We start from the raw sequence: 14,268 nt of genomic DNA, 5'->3' as shown, positions 1-14,268 counted from the left end.
AGAGGAGTGAGGCCCTTCCAATTGTGATGGTTAGGAGCAAGATGGCCTCATTCTGATAGGAGTCGAGTCCCTTCCAATTGTGATGGCTAGGACCAAGAAGGACTCATTCTGATAGGAGTCGAGGCCCTTCCAATTGTGATGGCTAGGACGAAGAAGGACTCATTCTGATAGGAGTCCAATTGTGATGGCTAGGACCAAGAAGGACTCATTCTGATAGGAGTCGAGGCCCTTCCAATTGTGATGGTTAGGACCAAGATGACCTCATTCTGATAGGAGTCGAGGCCCTTCCAATTGTGATGGATAAGACCAAGATGGACTCATCTTGATAGGAGTCGAGGCCCTTCCAATTGTGATGGTTAGGACCAAGATGGCCTCATTATGTTAGGTACAAACTAGAGGGTTGCCCTTCTTCTTCTCATTATGTTGGAGGGAGTCCCTTGATAATTTTTATTTTAAAAATAGTGTGACATCATGATGCCATTATATTTGATTAATGAACGATTAAACCTAATTTACTTAGATTCAACCAAGCTAAGTCACATGACCATATTAAATGGAACATTTAAAAGGCACGCTTACGTTCATTTTAATTGGACAACGTAAAATTGCATGAACTCGTTACCGGGATTTGTTGAAAACGACGTTGTGTCTTCCAAACTCGAAAGGTTCAAGGTCGGCGAGCTTGTGGGGTCAACGCGCCCTGCTGGAACCAAAATTGCATGGACCACCGTTGGGTCCCACACTCTTTCAAGGACCCGAAACACCATAAAGCGGGATTTCAGAAACTAACTTGGGGTCCGGTCACTTTCTATATATACCTACGGCCGCCTAAGAGAGTGCATCATTTTAAGCGACGTAAGAGGCCCAAAAATCCTTCCTGCGTCGGTGGTGGTGGTCTCTTCCCTTTCGTCCGATAAAGCTTCGTTGTAGCCTCGTTTTCTTCAGATTCTTGCGCATAACTCATGTGCGTATAAGATTCAATTTACACTTGGAGTTTACTGGTTATTTTCTCGAGGTTTTTAAGGCTTCTCGTTGATTTCTGGCTCGATTTCGAGACGTCTTTTTTTTTTTTTATACAGTTTGCGGTTTGGAGTCTAGGATTTGTTAATCGGAAGTGAAATACTCGGTGTGGTGGGGATCGTTTTACAGATCGGAGATGTTTAATAAGAAGAAAGAGGATTCCGTTGCTGACATCGACAGCGAGGGTTCAGACCTCGAAAATCATGATCTGGAAAATAGTATGAATGAAACTAATTTAAACGAAATGGACGTACGATGTTCTGAGGCTGCGGATGTTGGCCAGGGGGGCAGAAGAGACTCTGCTGGTGAGAGGTTGAGAAGTATTTTCACAGGCGATGGAGAGGGAGATCTGGTGCTTCAGGAGAACGATCGGGAGAATAGCATTTTGCAGTGGCTTCAGGCACTGGATTTACAGATTATTGGGGCTTGCCGAGCCGATGAGAGGTTAAAGCCTCTGCTCAAGCTTAACGTTTCAAATGGAGTTGCAGAGGATCGGCTTGTGGCTCACTTAAATCAGGTCTGTGGTTGTACGAACGTTTTTAATTAAGTTATCGACCTTTCCCCCCATACTTACGACCGTCTCCCGATCCAACGTGTGCAAAACACGAATTATTTGAAATTGCTTAACAGTGCGCTAGAGATGGATCACATTTCCTGACGGTCTTATCTGAAACTCTCTTTGCTTTATGCTGTTATAATTCAGTAAAGTTGGATCTGTAACTGAGAGTTATGCTCCTTTTCTAGCCGATAATTACCGGAAAATTGTTTTTCTGGAAAATTCAGAGCATGAAGACCTTCGAAATGTAGGAGTTTTGTAATAAATTTCAGTCAGAGCCTCAGTATTCGAAAAATACCAGTTTTCTTATATATTTTGTAAATAGAATTTAAAAATGGCAAAGTTAGTGTTCAGTGAAAAAAGTTCAGTTCTGGTAGAAAAAAAAATGTTGTTCTTGACTTCTTTTAAAAACTGATTTAACTAGATAAATATGTTATTACTAATTGGTTATTGCAATTTTTTCGAATAATAATTCGCTCTAAGAATTTATTGTCAGCTGTTTCAGTGAATTAGTTGTTATTGAACTTGTATAATTTTGATTCTTTTCCTTTTTTACATTTTTTACGTGGGCCTGTTTTTGCCACTTCATGTATCTAACTCTTCAAATGTTTCCTTGGCATTTCTCAATCTTGTCTCTTATAAGTTTCTTTATTGTGATTTTTTCCGTGTCTTTTTTTCTGTTTTCGTTCCTATTCTGGTAATTATATGGTGAGTTGGGCATTGTCTGATATTGTATTCCAAACTTGTAACAGCACCTTGAAGCAGCAGAAGTGGGTATGTTGGCGAGGTGCTTATGTGTTCCTCTTGTGTCCATTCGTGTTGGGAAGGTTATTAAGCAAGGGAATCTTTTGACACCTGCTGCAATTAGGTAAATGAATTTTTTTGACACAAATTAATGGTTATCCGACATGCTGTTATTTCCATTTTTTGCTACTGTGCAATTGCTACTAACCTATTTTATAGCACTCTCTATTTCAGATTAAAGCCTAATTGATGCATGTTGGGGTTCATATTTGAACAGCTTTCCTTTACAACTTATGAGATATTATAGCTTTCCTTTTTACAATTTTATTAGGTTGGCCTGTTTTATTGAATTTCTTACAAAATGAATGAAGAAGAGCTATGATTTATATTTGTCCCATTATATACAGTCAAGTACTGAATAGAAAGCAATAAACTTACTGGAGCTGGAATCTTTGGATGAGTAGGCATGAATAGAAACCACTGGCTTTTTTCTTTATTTGTCATAAATGATAAAGTAATACACAGTATCCTTTGGTCCATTAGTTTGATTAAGTAAAGATACAATTTAAACATCATGAATTAAGAAAATTTTAGTATGATCTGAGTTCATATTTTAGAGCCACATTTAGTTGGTGTTGGCTGTTAACTTGTCTATCCTCATTTTCTTGCTGTAATGATATTTTCTGTCTCTAAAAATAATGGACCACTCTAAACATAAGAATATTGATTAGAGAGATAGAAATGAACCAAAAGGAAGTCGTTGACAAAAGATGTTATAGATCACTGTCCTTTTCAATTCATTCCTTAATATCATACATAAAATTTGTTCCTATACCCAGCCTGCCATGATCTAGTTGGGTGTATAGTTTTCCCCTACATTATCTTGAGTGTATATATATCTCGTTGTTGAAGAACCTAGCGTCAGAGAGTGAATCTTAGTTCCTGAATATGCTAATTTTCAGAATTTCTAGGTGGGAGTGGTTGGGGGGGGGGGGGGGGGGGGGTTGGTTGGATCTGCTGCTCTGAATAGAGCAACAAACTGTGTTCTGGACCTATGAGAGTCACCTGCCTCATTCACAGGGTGCCAGTGCCAGTGCAACGGGGTTAATCATTGGTAGCACAGATGATTGACAGGCATCTGCCTTAATTCATATGGTCCCATGGGCATCTGTGGTTGGTCCGAAGCAATCATTTTCTGCAGCAAATTGGACCTCTTTGTTGATGGAGCTCATGATCTTAGAGCAATGCTAGAAATTTCTTCAGTTTTCAATGAACTAAATTGCTGTGATAAGGTGGAAGTCCTGAATTTGTCACTTCTGAGTTTCGGGTGCTTGTTTTCTTCTAAAGTGTTAGGTCGGCTAATTTGAAGTTATAGAACATGTGAAGTTGTTTTAAGCAAGCGTTTGAGCCAATGTACCCCTCTTTTTAGTGATACAAATAAAATCATTTTCTTCACCTAGGAGAAGTGTTTGATTGGTCTCTGTGTAATTAATTAACTTGTATTTCTGTAATATCTGTGGCCTTTCTCTCTTCTTACAATGTTCTTGCCATGATATAATGCTGTTATCCATTGTTGTGATGTGTTTGCTATTAGTTCCATGGCCTATTTTTTATTTTCATTATTTTGATTCAGATGAGACTTTATTTGATTACAACTCTGTCACAGATATCGAGCTTATTATTTCATAATAATGCTGGAAAATGTATCGTGTATTTGTAGATATTTGTCAAACATTGGCAGGATTCTATATTTCAGGTTATTAATGGTGAAACTGTTCAGTTCATATCTCCAAATAAAGCTGTCTTTTGATTTGTAGGTAAAGTGGGCGTGTGTCATGTTCTGTTATGATCTCTGAAATATGAGGGAAAGAAGGTAGTTTCATGGCCTTGTAAATATGGAGTTTTTAATTATTTCAATCCCCTTGTTTGTGGAGTGTGTCAACCTTTTCTACTATCCTAATGAAGCCCATAGCCTGTGACAAGGGATCTGGTTTGTGGCAGGTTTTAGAAACCTGAGTTATTCTATCTTATTTAAGTCTGGAAACCTGTTATGTTCATATTCCATTATTTTTTATTTGTTTTCATTGAGATCGTTAATTTATTTTTTCTGCATAGTCTGTTTCTATTGCTCATTGAACTATACACATTTTGTGACTAAATGTGCTTTAGCTGTGCATGTAAGCTGAAACCCTTGCGTTGTTTTATGTAGGTCATAGTTTCTTATTTTGTTGCAGTTTTTCTTACATGAGATAATTATGTAAAAGTAAACTCTTGCATTGTCATGAAGAGTAGGTTGTATTGCATTGTCACTGGATTAACTTGGTTTTGATTGATAACTCTTTGAATTGTTATGTAGTTTGGTATTGTTGTGCCTATCTTTGAGGAAGTTATGTGTTTGTTAGTCACTGTATGAACTTTTTTTTTCTAGCAGCTTTGAGGGGTGATTTGCAGTATCCGTTTACAGATATTTCCTTTTCTTTCTTTTTTCTGTTTTGGGGGGGTGGAGAGGGGGGCTTGTGTAGATTGTTTCTGTCTTAGGTAATGGCTTTAAAAAAGAGAAGATTAATATCTTAGGTGGTGGATTTAAAAAAAATATAGAAGATTAATGTGTTTTATTTGATTCTATAATATGTTTGTCTTTCTTGAGTCCTAACTTTTGAAGTTTTATGATTATTTAAAATAGGACATTGATCTAAACATTTTTGTCTCTGAATACTCCATGAAGCTAATCAGATGCTAGTGAGTGGTAGGTTCAACAACAACTTGTTGGGGATATTCTTCAAATATAGCTGGATTAGTTTGCCTTTTATTTTGAATAAGAGTTATTGTCAAAAAATTTAAAACAGAAGTTGAGGGTCTCTATTTCTTTCTTTTGCACATGTAATTTCTTACTTTCTCTTTCTTAACCCTTAGGGAGCTTCTTGTTCTCTCTTTTCTTAATGATCAAATATCTTCCTTTTTTCCCTAAAAATGAAAGATTTTTTGTATGTATTGCTACCTAGTATTTTATTTTCTGGCTTATTATTTACAAATTCCGAATTTAGGGTTTCAATTAAGTCTTGTTTAGGTCACAGAATATTGTAGTGATTCTTGTTAGAAAAAAACTTTGAACTTGTCATTCAAACTGTCCAAACCATGAATAAGTACATCCTATGACTGGTGATGGATTAGGTTATACAAGAAAGAGTGGTCCCAAAATTTAAGGGAGAATTACCTGGAAGCAACCTACAAAAAACCACGCCCCGGCGCCACCCCCTCTCCCCTATTTCCTTCTTTAATCCATTCCGTCCTCCCTCAAATTATTGTTATTATTATTTTCTTAAACTTAGTCCACAAAATACTATTTAATTGCATAAAGTACATTTTAATGCATATTCTCTCATATTGGTGACAACTTGGTTACTATAGTATGAGATGGTAATATTAGAAAAGAAACAAAAGTTACATATTAGTGAACAGTTGTGTATATTCATTATGAGTTTGTGTAAATTCTTATCGCTAGCACCAATGAACAAAGTGTAAGACTTTGCAAATGTTAATTAATGTCAATGAATGTAGTCCAAGGGGCTCATTTATGTCTATGAAAACACTTTAGCTTTTGATAATTTCGTTTTTCTATATATGATTCCACTACCTTAGTTTTGATTGTCTATTTATTGTTGATTGAAACTTAAGTAAGCTTTCTGGAATTAAAATTTAGAACAGTGAACATTCATAGAGGTTGTGTTGATTTGTATGGAAGAAAGTAAGTTTTTTTTATTCTCTCTTTGTTTCTTACTTGTGTTTTTCTCCTCCTCATTTTTCTTCTTTCTCTTTCTTTCATGTTTTCTTCCTTTGTTTCTCTTTTCTTTTTTGCCACAGTAACATATTCCATATTCGTTTGGCTGAACTACACAATGTGTTGAGAGGCCTCAACAGCTTGCATGTGCTTATCCCTATTAGGTTGTATATACCCCTCCTCTAGTCTTGTCATCCAAAAACACGGCAAACCTATTAGGTTGTATATAGATCTATTATGGCATTTAGAGACTCTCTAAGTGGTTAAAATTCAGTGTACTTGTGGATATATAGTTTCCATCAATGATGATGGAATGCAGTTACTTCTTGCTTTATTTATAGGAACAGAATTGAGCTCTATCCTTTTATGTGCTTCATTTTATTGAGCTATTCAAGTGCTCAAGTGATCATATTTCTCTCTTTTATGCAGGGGACAGCTAAACCTTATACTCTTGCCCTCTTCTGATTTGCTCATCTCATTCGCTGGGGATGATGGCAGCAATGAGAGGTTGGCTGTATTCAACAGTGCTATTGAGAGCTCGGAAGTTTCAATTGAAGGGATATCTGCTGATAGTTCTGGTCGCTCTTTCCTTATAAAGCTCCCAAGTGGCCAAGTTTCTTATTTTTGGTGTGCAGAGAAGTCTAAACCCCTTGGAGATGAGTTGCTGGGAAAGGTAATAATTCACTAACAGTCGGCAAGTGGAGTATCTGCAGGAAATTAGATGTTGATATTTAATACTAGAATTAATTTTAGCAAGGCTAGAAGTTGAGAGTAGATTAAATCATGAGAGGTGCTTTGCCTGATATTCGCTAGTGTTTTGTAGTTTTTGTCTTTCCTTTTCCTTCCTTTTTTTTTTCTTTGTTTTCATCTATACCATCTTTGTATTATGATATAGGATCTTTTGTGTAGTATGCTTGATTAGTGTCAGTATAGGTCTTTTTATGTGATGATTATCATAATACTGCCTGACCAACCTTTTCATGGGGTTTGGCCAGAAGATTTCTTGGTAGCTACCCTTGTGAATTTGCTCATTATACACCTTTTTTTTGGGCCTCGACCTTTGAAAAAGGCTGCCAGCCTAAGCTGTATAAATATTTGAACTTTTTTTGTAAAAGCTACTTCTATGATATTGCTGGAAAACACCTGTATAAATATGTATCAACTAAATTGATGGATTGCCTCATTATGCAGATGAAGGATTTGCTGAGGACAAAGCCAAGTCTGGCTCAGCTTACTGGGATTTCTGAATTACGTCTGAATTGCTTTGCAGCACATCTTTGTGCTTATCTCTTTGGCTCAGGAAGTACTACTCAATCAGATTCTACATCTCTACATGTGACTGTATCTGAACCTCCTGAATCTGATTCAAACATGATTCCATTTTCTTCGTCATCTAAACCAATTGGCTATCAGTCTGCTGCCAGTCATCAGGCAAAGATACATTCCTCTCTTTATCAGGGTAGTCTCAGTCTAAGATCCAACACCTTCAAGGATGGTTTTCCAACAAATTCACATTTGACAAGAGGTGTGATCCGGGATAAGCTCAGAACTCCTGCTGATGGCCCATCTCTTCCATCAATGTCTAATTTGTGTGTCACCCAGCTGTCTTCACCAGGACGAGCTGGAGATGAGCAAAGTCAGGAGCATAGAGATACGCCAATATCCTTGTCATCAACAATTGGTCCATCTTGTGTCCCATCCATTGGTCCGCTACCTCTCTGTCTTCCATCGCAGTTGCCAGCTTCTTGCACTTCTTTGTTTTCTCCTTATTACTGTTGGTGTCCACCCTGCACATCTACTTTGCAGTATACTGTTACGGCACCTCATCTGCCGCCTGTCTCGGCTGATTCTCTTTCTTTGCCACCATTGTCTACTCTACTATCTGTTGCAACTAGGTCCTCAAGCTCTATTATTCCACCAGTGAAATCACCTGCTGATATATCTGAACAAACTCTTCTACCAGATCCATTGTTCCGGTTCCCGCTTCCTGTTCCCCCATACATGACCCTCACAAATTCACAACAGCTTCCGACTTTCACGCCATTCATATCTGACCCCATAGTTCATATACCAGTTGTAGATGTTTGTTCATCTGGCCAAGGGTATCTTGTTAGTGCTGGCCCTGTTATTTCCACGACCATATCCCCACTACTACCTAGCCTTGTGAATCATCCTCTAATCCCTGAAACAGAATCAGTGGTTGAGAAGGGTGCCAGGGACACTCTTCGGCTGCTCATGAGTTCAACTCAAACATACCCTCCATTAATGGAGATGCTTCCAGCTGTATTTAGTGGGATGGATGAAAATATCGAATGTATGCTGGTAAGGACTGAAAAGCTTGTGCGCTTTATGATACTGGTTTATGCTTTGATGTTGAAGTTTGGTCTTTACTGACCGTCGGTTGCCTGTTTGCTCCCGTTTACTGTTGAACAGGGAAATCGACCCATAGATACTTTTTTCAGTGCTGGAAGTCGAGGGCTGTATAGTGGAACGAGGGATGTTGATGCAATTGCGAGCAGTATGTCTGTCATTGGGATTTTCCCACTCCCAGGAGCTGGTAAGAAAGATTGCGAAAAGAGTGATGGAACAAGAAGCTGCAATGCCGAAGATGAGAGTGTTTTGGAGGATATTGGAGGCCGCGATTACTTGGAAGATCGCGAGCAGCTTGCTGACTGATTTGTGAGGAACTGAATAATTTGTATAGAGCTGGAGCCCGTGCGCTTAATTCCATCAAGGGAAATGTACATTGGTCGGCCTAATGTTGGCTTCAATAACCGTAGTTAAAGCAATGGCATGTTTTTTTCTAGTTGCCCTCAATGAATTTTATCTAATTGCCGAGACAAACATTAAAGAAGCTACAACTAAGCAACTATTCTTTATTTCCTTAGAAGTCTCCCCCAACCCCGAAAGGCCTTATAGAGATTGTGTGGTACATTCAAGTCCAAATGTAAGTGAGTGTCACTGAGCCCTCCCTAGCCGTAAACAACTCAACCTCCCTGTAACTCTTAAAAGAAGTCAGGAGTTTCTTCAACTCTTAATTGAACTTACAATAGTTTTTTTCAGACGTACAATCTTGATTGCCATCACAAAGAAAGCAAAATTTCCTAGAAAGACAACGTTGGTCTCCATCACAAAAGAAAACAAAAGAGTTGCCCTAGGGTTACAATCATAAATGGTTGGACTTCACCCATTCACCGTAGCCTTTCTATCTGAACCTAATTCTAGCCCTCCATTTCTTAACACGGCATAAATTGGGCTCACATCCAATTCAATATTTTATTCCGATGTCATATTAAGATTAAATTTCATTATAATTTAAAATACTTGTTCATTTTAGTGTAATTAAGAGACTCATTGCTCAATTTTATAAATTAATATTTTTTCTTCATATTTACCGACTAAATATATATATCCTTGCCCCTACCCAAGCTGCATTAAGACTCGTAACTATTTTCACTAACATCGTTGTCCTTACCCCAAGCATCATTAAGAAGAGAGGGGTACCCGTGGGTGTTAGATTCATCAATCTCAACATGCAAATTTAAGTCAGGAAGATGAAGTTGCCAACCGCCCTATCTGTACAGAAATTACAGAGATCGGAGTCCATTCTCACATGTTTCTTGCTGAATTCGAAGAGTCTGATCTCATAAACGAATACGTGGTTATCGTCCATTGCGTGATTCGGGAGTTCCTCACCTTTAACATCAATATCTGAATCTAAATTATGATAAATGTGGACAGCTGCTAATATGAGCCAAGAAAAACGTCGATAAACAACAAGATATGCTCCAAACAATAAAAAAAAAAAACAAAAAGCCGAACATGAACGACCCCAGACTACGTTAAAATAAATTTTGAATCCTGTCCATGTACCTATCACAATGAACACGATTTCTTCAACTTTTTCTGTATTGGAATCATGCTCACAGCTTCATTACCAGACGACGACGGCCCCATTTTTTTCTAGACGTGGCTCAAGAAACCCAATCAGCTGAAAAATATCTTAGACAATACAAACTTTGTCTGTCAACTAGCTTCTTAGAATCTCAGAAAGGTACGAACTGAATCATCCCTGTTTTCTCTTTTTCAGCTTTCAACTGAACAAGTTAACATAAATTAGTTACCTTTTTGTCGTTCATTCTTGGAATCTTAAGAGTCGACTTCTGTATATTAGAATGAAAACCGATCATACGAACCAGAGAGACGACACCATTGACATAATCTGAAGCTCGGAGCATCGACAGATAATTAGATTTTGCATCCTTTCGAGAAATTTCTTCATTTTTAAAAGTTTTTTTTGTATTTATTTAACAGGATTGGATTAACTCTTCCAACAGAACAGGTTATATCGCACATCTATTTCTAATCTGCTCGTTTACTTATAATATGAAATTTATAAACCACAAGAAAGATCTTTCTGCACCTCACGTCCTTGAATCTCTCCCACATGTTTCCATAAGCGTACGATCAGCGTGAAGATGATGAAATTTCCGTGCTCCGGACGTGTAAACAGAATCTCACGACGTCCCTCCCCGCGGGAAACTCCTGCTGCCTGCTGCTTCTGCTTCTGCGTTTCCTGTGTTCTTAGTCATGTCAAGAGCTTGGCAGTTAAAAGAGTTCTTATTCTTGTCGTCTCCTTCTGAGAGCCCTTTCATGAGTTTGCAGAAAAGTTTCACCAATTCCTCAGTGCAGAGAAAGAGGGTTTTTGCAATTTCCAGGAATCACTCCATTCATCCGATGCTGCTCCATGGCACTTAAAAAATCTCATCCCTGAGGTTCTCCAGAGCCACATATCAGGTACGAGATGGAGTCACTGGGTGGGTATATCAGCTTTTTAGATATCTCACCCATGTCAAAATTCTAGACCCTCTTGAGTCTTGTATTATCGGTGGGAAGGCCACTCCTCTGTCCTTGTAGAGTTCATATTTGCTAGCAAGATCCCATTAATCTTCTGGTATAATTGGATATGACTAGCCCCATCGCTGACCCCCTTACATATTACTATTTCTGTTTTTTAAATTCAAAAGGTCTCTACACAGTTCTTACATCTAATCATGCGACCTTCTACCTAATTGGTTTCGAGCACTTGAAGACAATCGTCGTTCCGATTTCAAATTCCTAATCTTTAACTTTTGACAAACCTTTCCCACTTTCTTGCCTTCTTTTATGAACTTCTTCTCCCAGTTGCGTCGTCCTATCTCCAATCCTAATTGGTTTTAAATATGACTAGTTTTCCAAGTTCGGATTTCTAAAACTGTAAATAAGATTCTGATACCATTCATGCAGCCAAGTGCCTGTAATCTCAGATTCCCAAATGGATTTCGATAACAATTTCTCCGGCCTCTAATGCTGGAAAAGTTCTGAAAGTAGCCCAACCTTCCGTTTGAAAAGCGTTCAAAGTTTAAATACGGTCAATTCAGCCAGTACAATATACGCTGTCCACCTTGATTCACTCTTAAATAGCAGTTAATATATTCCATCTTATTTAGGAAACAAATACTGGTTTGATACTCGTGATTAAGTTGTGCTTATCCTCACTAAATTCAAAATTAAGCTAGGAAGAGAAGATGTTAACTGTACTTTCCTATTATACTCGGTCAAATCCGGTAAAGCCGGCGGCCATGAGAAATATTTCTTTTAAGAGCCGATCCATCCATTCGGCGGCGGCGTCCTCCTCTCCCATGGAGTTGATAAATAGGACGGCGTAGCTTTTCTCTTTCGGCAAAAGTTGTTGAGAGCTCTTGGGTGATAAGCAGTCGCATTGATTCACTCTCCGTGCTCTTTTCTTAATTGTGATTCTGTCTTCTGTCCTTCACTATTGGATCTTCTCCTTTTCCCAGTAAAGAAGAGACTCGACATGGCGCCTGTAATCACTTCTTCCGCTGGCACTGGCGGAAAGGAGTTCGCAGCCAAGCTTACATGGCGGGTCCTTACTTGTGGGCTCATAGCATCGACAGGAGGTTTGATGTTCGGCTATGATATTGGGATTTCAGGTAAGAAATAAGATTCTTTTTCGTGTTACTTGCCAATGTACATTTTTGGGCTTTAATCGAAGAAATTATTCCTACTCTTTTTTTATTGAAACCCATGAAATTTCGATAAGTAGATACCGTTTAGATGTAAAAATTAGGAGAGCTATCTGTTCTTGTTTAACAGTTTTGTTCTTGGTGTACTAATTGCAGGAGGAGTGACGGGCATGGACACTTTCCTGAAAGAGTTTTTTCCTAAGGTTTATGTAAAGAAGCATCTTGCGAAAGAGAACAACTACTGCAAATATGATAATCAGCTTCTTCAACTTTTCACCTCTTCTCTCTACCTTGCTGCCTTGGTCATGAGCTTCTATGCAGCGACGATGTGTAAGAAATTTGGCCGGAAGTTGACCATGCAAGCGGCTTCTATCTTCTTCCTTGTAGGAGCTATTTTTACAGTGGCCTCGCGTAATCTATGGATGTTGATCATTGGGAGAATCCTTCTTGGTTTTGGAGTCGGTTGCGGTAACCAGGCAAGAGTTTTTATTTTCAGATTAAAGTACTGATTTTTAGTATGCCGTGTCTCTTGCAATCTAATTATCACCGATCATAAGCCACATTAAGATAATCTCTTATTTTTTTCAGGCAGTTCCCCTGTTCATCTCTGAGATTGCTCCCGTCAAATACAGAGGCGCCTTAAACATCTGCTTTCAACTTATGATCACCGTTGGTATATTAATCGCCAACATAGTCAACTATTACACTGCTCCAATTTTGTGGGGATGGAGGTTATCGTTGGGGCTCGCTGGTATTCCTGCTCTGATCCTCATCATCGGATCCTTCTCCATCTCTGAGACACCCACGAGTCTCGTTGAGCGAGGCAAGTTAGATCAGGGTAAGAGAGTTTTGAAGGCCATCCGTGGAGTGGATGATGTCGATTTGGAGTTCGAGGAGATCCAAGAGGCTTGCGAGATTGCCAACAGGATCAAAAACCCGTTCAAGAACCTCATGAAGACCAGCAGCAGGCCTCAGCTCGTCATTGGTGTACTCATGCAGGTCTTCCAGCAATTTACTGGGATCAATGCCATCATGTTCTACTCTCCTGTGCTGTTCCAAACAGTTGGATTCAAGAACGATGCAGCCCTTCTGTCCGCGGTGATCACCGGAACGGTTAACGTGGTCAGTACCCTCGTGTCTATTGCGTTGGTGGATAGGACTGGAAGGAGAAGTCTGCTTCTTGAAGCCTGCGGTCAGATGGGAATCAGTCAGGTAATGCATTTAATTTTCCTCTCTTTTTAATAGCATCTTCTTCTTCTTCTTTTTCTATAGCTAACGGCTGGGTGGGCTGTTGCAGGCTGCAATTGGTGCAATCTTAGCATCGAGGTTATCTCTCACAGGCACTCTGGAACACAGCACCGCAATCTGGGTCGTGTTACTCATCTGTGTCTTCGTTTCTGGCTTTGCGTGGTCTTGGGGGCCATTGGGTTGGTTGGTCGCCAGCGAGATCTTCCCTCTCAAGACCCGGGCAGCCGGATTCTCCTTTGCTGTCAGTTCCAACATGCTGTTCACTGCCCTCATCGCTCAATCGTTCTTGTCCATGATGTGCAAGATGCGAGCAGGCATCTTCTTCTTCTTCCTGGCATGGATCGTTGTCATGTGTCTGTTCGTCATCTTCTTTTTACCCGAAACCAAGCAGGTTCCCATCGACGAGATGGTGGAAAGGGTGTGGAAGCAGCACTGGTACTGGAAAAAATACATGATTGATGATGACGATGACAACGATGGAAACGGTCCAGCGGAAAGCAAACTCGAGAAAGGCGTTTCTACATAGTTCAATCTTGTTAAAGTCCTGTAATTTAGCTCTTCTTTTTTGAAGTTTTCTCAAATTGAAGTTTTCATTTAGTAGACAGAATGGGGGCTATTCTTAACAAAAGCATCAATGTCACAGTAGGATTTTGAATTTAGAACTCTAATTGCATAATCAGAAACTCAATTGTTATTCGAAGTAGCAACTTCTTTCTCTTCTTTTCTGCGCCTTTCACAAGAGTATGAGAGCTTCAGGCCACTTGGATAGATTTAGTTCCATATTCTATGGAAGAAACGTGAAGGGAAGCCCCTCCCCTCCTACCGTCACTTGTACACAAAACAGTTTCTAGTGTTAGTGCCCCAAAATAAGAAATATAATAAAAATAAGAAAATAA

The 14,268-nt window shown here is 39.1% G+C and overlaps 2 protein-coding genes across 3 annotated transcripts; both read left to right on the top strand.

The window, feature by feature from the left end:
• The first annotated feature begins 862 nt into the window (after nt 1-862).
• On the top strand, nt 863-8,951 carry LOC137937064 (uncharacterized). Of its 2 annotated transcripts, none has more exons than XM_068782114.1 (6): nt 863-964; nt 1,150-1,537; nt 2,329-2,444; nt 6,528-6,771; nt 7,290-8,420; nt 8,532-8,951. In XM_068782114.1, exons 2-6 carry the CDS (start codon nt 1,157-1,159, stop codon nt 8,772-8,774), a joined length of 2,115 nt encoding a protein of 704 aa, XP_068638215.1. In that variant the 5' UTR covers nt 863-964; nt 1,150-1,156; the 3' UTR covers nt 8,775-8,951. The 2 variants fall into 2 exon arrangements, with proteins under 2 accessions (XP_068638215.1, XP_068638206.1); XM_068782105.1 differs by having other exon boundaries at nt 1,080-1,537.
• Nucleotides 8,952-11,870: 2,919 nt separating this feature from the next.
• LOC137937083 (sugar transport protein 8-like) lies at nt 11,871-14,019 on the top strand. Its single transcript, XM_068782136.1, has 4 exons — nt 11,871-12,091; nt 12,281-12,600; nt 12,713-13,336; nt 13,422-14,019. The coding sequence occupies exons 1-4, from the start codon at nt 11,956-11,958 to the stop codon at nt 13,896-13,898; spliced, it is 1,557 nt and encodes a 518-aa protein (XP_068638237.1). The 5' UTR covers nt 11,871-11,955; the 3' UTR covers nt 13,899-14,019.
• Nucleotides 14,020-14,268: the final 249 nt, after the last annotated feature.

The sequence above is a fragment of the Aristolochia californica genome, unplaced genomic scaffold (genome assembly GCF_029961685.1).
Source record: "Aristolochia californica isolate CCGP_79_NKW_82.1479 unplaced genomic scaffold, dmAriCali1.0.hap1 SCAF_10, whole genome shotgun sequence".
Lineage (NCBI taxonomy): Eukaryota > Viridiplantae > Streptophyta > Magnoliopsida > Piperales > Aristolochiaceae > Aristolochia > Aristolochia californica.
The sequence above is the reverse complement of the archived record's forward strand: the minus strand, read 5'-3'. Positions and strand labels throughout refer to the sequence as shown.

Coding starts and splice junctions, on each gene's coding strand:
- LOC137937064 (XM_068782114.1), top strand. CDS start 1,157: ATGTTTAATAAGAAGAAAGAGGATTCCGTTGCTGACATCGACAGCGAG. Junction 1,538..2,328: donor TTGTGGCTCACTTAAATCAG/GTCTGTGGTTGT, acceptor AACTTGTAACAG/CACCTTGAAGCAGCAGAAGT. Junction 2,445..6,527: donor TTGACACCTGCTGCAATTAG/GTAAATGAATTT, acceptor TCTTTTATGCAG/GGGACAGCTAAACCTTATAC.
- LOC137937083 (XM_068782136.1), top strand. CDS start 11,956: ATGGCGCCTGTAATCACTTCTTCCGCTGGCACTGGCGGAAAGGAGTTC. Junction 12,092..12,280: donor CTATGATATTGGGATTTCAG/GTAAGAAATAAG, acceptor TACTAATTGCAG/GAGGAGTGACGGGCATGGAC. Junction 13,337..13,421: donor GTCAGATGGGAATCAGTCAG/GTAATGCATTTA, acceptor GGGCTGTTGCAG/GCTGCAATTGGTGCAATCTT.